Source organism: Cajanus cajan, chromosome 1, assembly GCF_000230855.2.
Source record: "Cajanus cajan strain Asha chromosome 1, NIPB_CcT2T_4, whole genome shotgun sequence".
In the NCBI taxonomy this organism is placed as follows: domain Eukaryota; kingdom Viridiplantae; phylum Streptophyta; class Magnoliopsida; order Fabales; family Fabaceae; genus Cajanus; species Cajanus cajan.
Window position 1 is genome coordinate 82,920,637 of NC_138517.1, and position 2,539 is coordinate 82,923,175.

The window sequence follows — 2,539 nt, forward strand, 5'->3', positions numbered from 1 at the left end:
TACATGTATTTCTCCTCCTCGCATAACAATTTAAAATATTTACTCTTTAATTTTTAAAAACTAAGGTTTTGTTTGATAAATATAATTGAACAAATTAAGAGAACAACACATATTTTTAAGTATAATTTTTATTGCATAAGATGAATTAATTTAAGAGAAAACCACATAGGATGATGGGATACCTTTTTTTCATTTTTCTTTATTCTTTTAAGGAATTGAATGTGATATTAAGGGACCTACGGTTGCTCTCTTTTATCTTTTTGGTTTTCATTTCATTCTACAGTTTTTTTAAATATAAATAAATTCATAATAAAAATAATCCTTCATAATAACATTTCATCAAACTTCCTTTTATTTTGAAGGAAAAAAAAACTATAAATTTGAACACTTGTTAGTGTTGCTTAATTTTGAAAATTTGGTTATTTTTTTCCGAAATTGTTAAGTTTGATTTTTTCAAATTCAAGGTTTTTAGATTTTTCTAAAATTTTCAAATTAGTTTACTTATTTAATCGGTGAGAAACGTCTAGTAACGAGTGAGAAAAAGGAAACAAACAAAAATATTTCGTAACAATTTTTTTTTAATAAGTAGAAATTTTAATCAAAATAAACATGTTTATAATACTAACGTGGGCATACAAGCAACATGCACAACATCTAAAGCAGAAATAGACACTGGATTGACAAGATTGGAAAGAAAAAAAAAACTAATACATTAGTTTATATATTTAACTAAAATAAATTTTTATATTTTTATAAGTATAAAACATATATTTTGTTATTTTCTTAAATTAACTTTTTAATCAATTAAACATGAATTTACTACTGTTACATACATAAATAAATACATATAATATTCAATGATCAGTTAATGGAACGAAAATGTTTTTTTGTACACATTTTAAGAGTGTGTACATTTTGAAGAAAAAAAAATTGAAAGTAAATTTGGCACAACTAACAACTAATTACTAAAATTCAGCTTCGAACATAAAATCAAGTCTCATAATTTCTAAACACAGTCTAGGCAATCAATTTATAATGTGGCTGAGATAATTGGAAATGGATGTGACTCTCAATCCCATAAACAACCTTGGAGTTATCATTCTCAAATGCCACAGAAAAGAGTTTCATACATTTAGATTGAATTCATTACAGAACTAGTACATTCTCTCCAACATACCATTAGGAAAAGGAAATAAACAACAAAGTCCTTGTTTCTCATTCATCCGAAGTGGGCCTCATTGGAGTTGGAAAAAAAGGACGGGTTTGCAGCCCATTTTGATTCTGATCAGGAATGGGCCTTCCCATGACCATTCCTGGAGCCCCATGTGGTGGCCTTGCAACATACTGATGGGGTGACATGTAATAATAGTAAGGAACATTCTCAATTGGAGCAGTGCCTCTTCTTGGTATGTCTGCATGCTCCAATTTGTCATCCCTGGGGAAAATGTCAACAAGAAAATCAAACATATCATTCTTTGTGATTGCAGATGCAATGTCACTCTTTTGAAGTGTCTTCTTTTTGTTTTCCTCAGCATTAGCCCATGCCCTTATTGTGAGCTCCTGAATGAACATTTCACATGCCTTAGCAAACACCATAGGAGTCTCAGCTGATATCATCCTCACATCCTCATCGGCCTTCATGATCTTCCTAATCCTAGACAAAGGCATGTTGGGAGTCTTGAAATTAGTAGCCTCCCCAATTTCCTGACATTGTTTTGCCCAAAAGTTGTTGAGTTGTTGTTGTAAGACATCTTGTTGCAACTGGTTGGTGTATTCAGGAGCATCTCTTGGGTGGGGTGAAAGGTTAGAAGGACCAACAATCTGAGTTGGAGGATTGCTAGGTCCCACCATGGGGTTGAATTCATACTTGTTCTTGCCACGTGCTGCTTGTGTTGGATGATTAACCCCTTGACCTTGCTGATTTTGATCCATGCTGTCGTAATGGACTTCAAATTATTATATGACCATTCGCAAGATAAGTCACAATATACATGAAAAATGTATGCAATAAGAAAATTACTTGTTGGTTAAACGGGTTCACTCACATCAACAACACCATTCTTCCGAAATAAGTGACAAGATAAGTGAAAAATTAAAATAATGTATGCAAGATAAGTGACAAGATACATGAAAAATGTATGCAACAACACCTAGAACATCAACAAGCATCAAATTAAAAGCCTTGAGTTAAGTGAATTTTTTTTTTCTTGTCAACAAAACATCTTGCAGAACTTTTAAAATTTGTCACTAAAAAAATCACAAAAAAAGTAAACTATATACATTATATATAAACATAAATATGGTGTATAAAGTTATATTTGATTATCCTCTAGCAATAAGAAAATACTAACACAGGAAAAAAAAGAAAAAGATATACCTACTTTTTCTTTGAACAAACTGAGATGCCAAATCCAAATCAGAGAGAGAGAAATTCAAGTCAAGTAAATGTGACAATGAAAGTTCAAGAAAGAATCACGAGCTCGGACCATTTTAATGCTACAATAACTTTTTTGTATGACGAATATGTCCTCACGATGAG

At 31.1% G+C, this 2,539-nt stretch overlaps 1 protein-coding gene across 1 annotated transcript; it reads right to left on the reverse strand.

Annotated features, from left to right (window-relative positions):
* Positions 1-664: 664 nt before the first annotated feature.
* On the reverse strand, positions 665-2,539 carry LOC109795384 (nuclear transcription factor Y subunit C-2). Its single transcript, XM_020354863.3, has 2 exons — positions 2,382-2,539; positions 665-1,933 (listed from the first exon to the last, which is right to left on the reverse strand). The coding sequence occupies exon 2, from the start codon at positions 1,930-1,932 to the stop codon at positions 1,216-1,218; it is 717 nt and encodes a 238-aa protein (XP_020210452.1). The 5' UTR covers position 1,933; positions 2,382-2,539; the 3' UTR covers positions 665-1,215.

Coding starts and splice junctions, on each gene's coding strand:
- LOC109795384 (XM_020354863.3), bottom strand. CDS start 1,932: ATGGATCAAAATCAGCAAGGTCAAGGGGTTAATCATCCAACACAAGCA.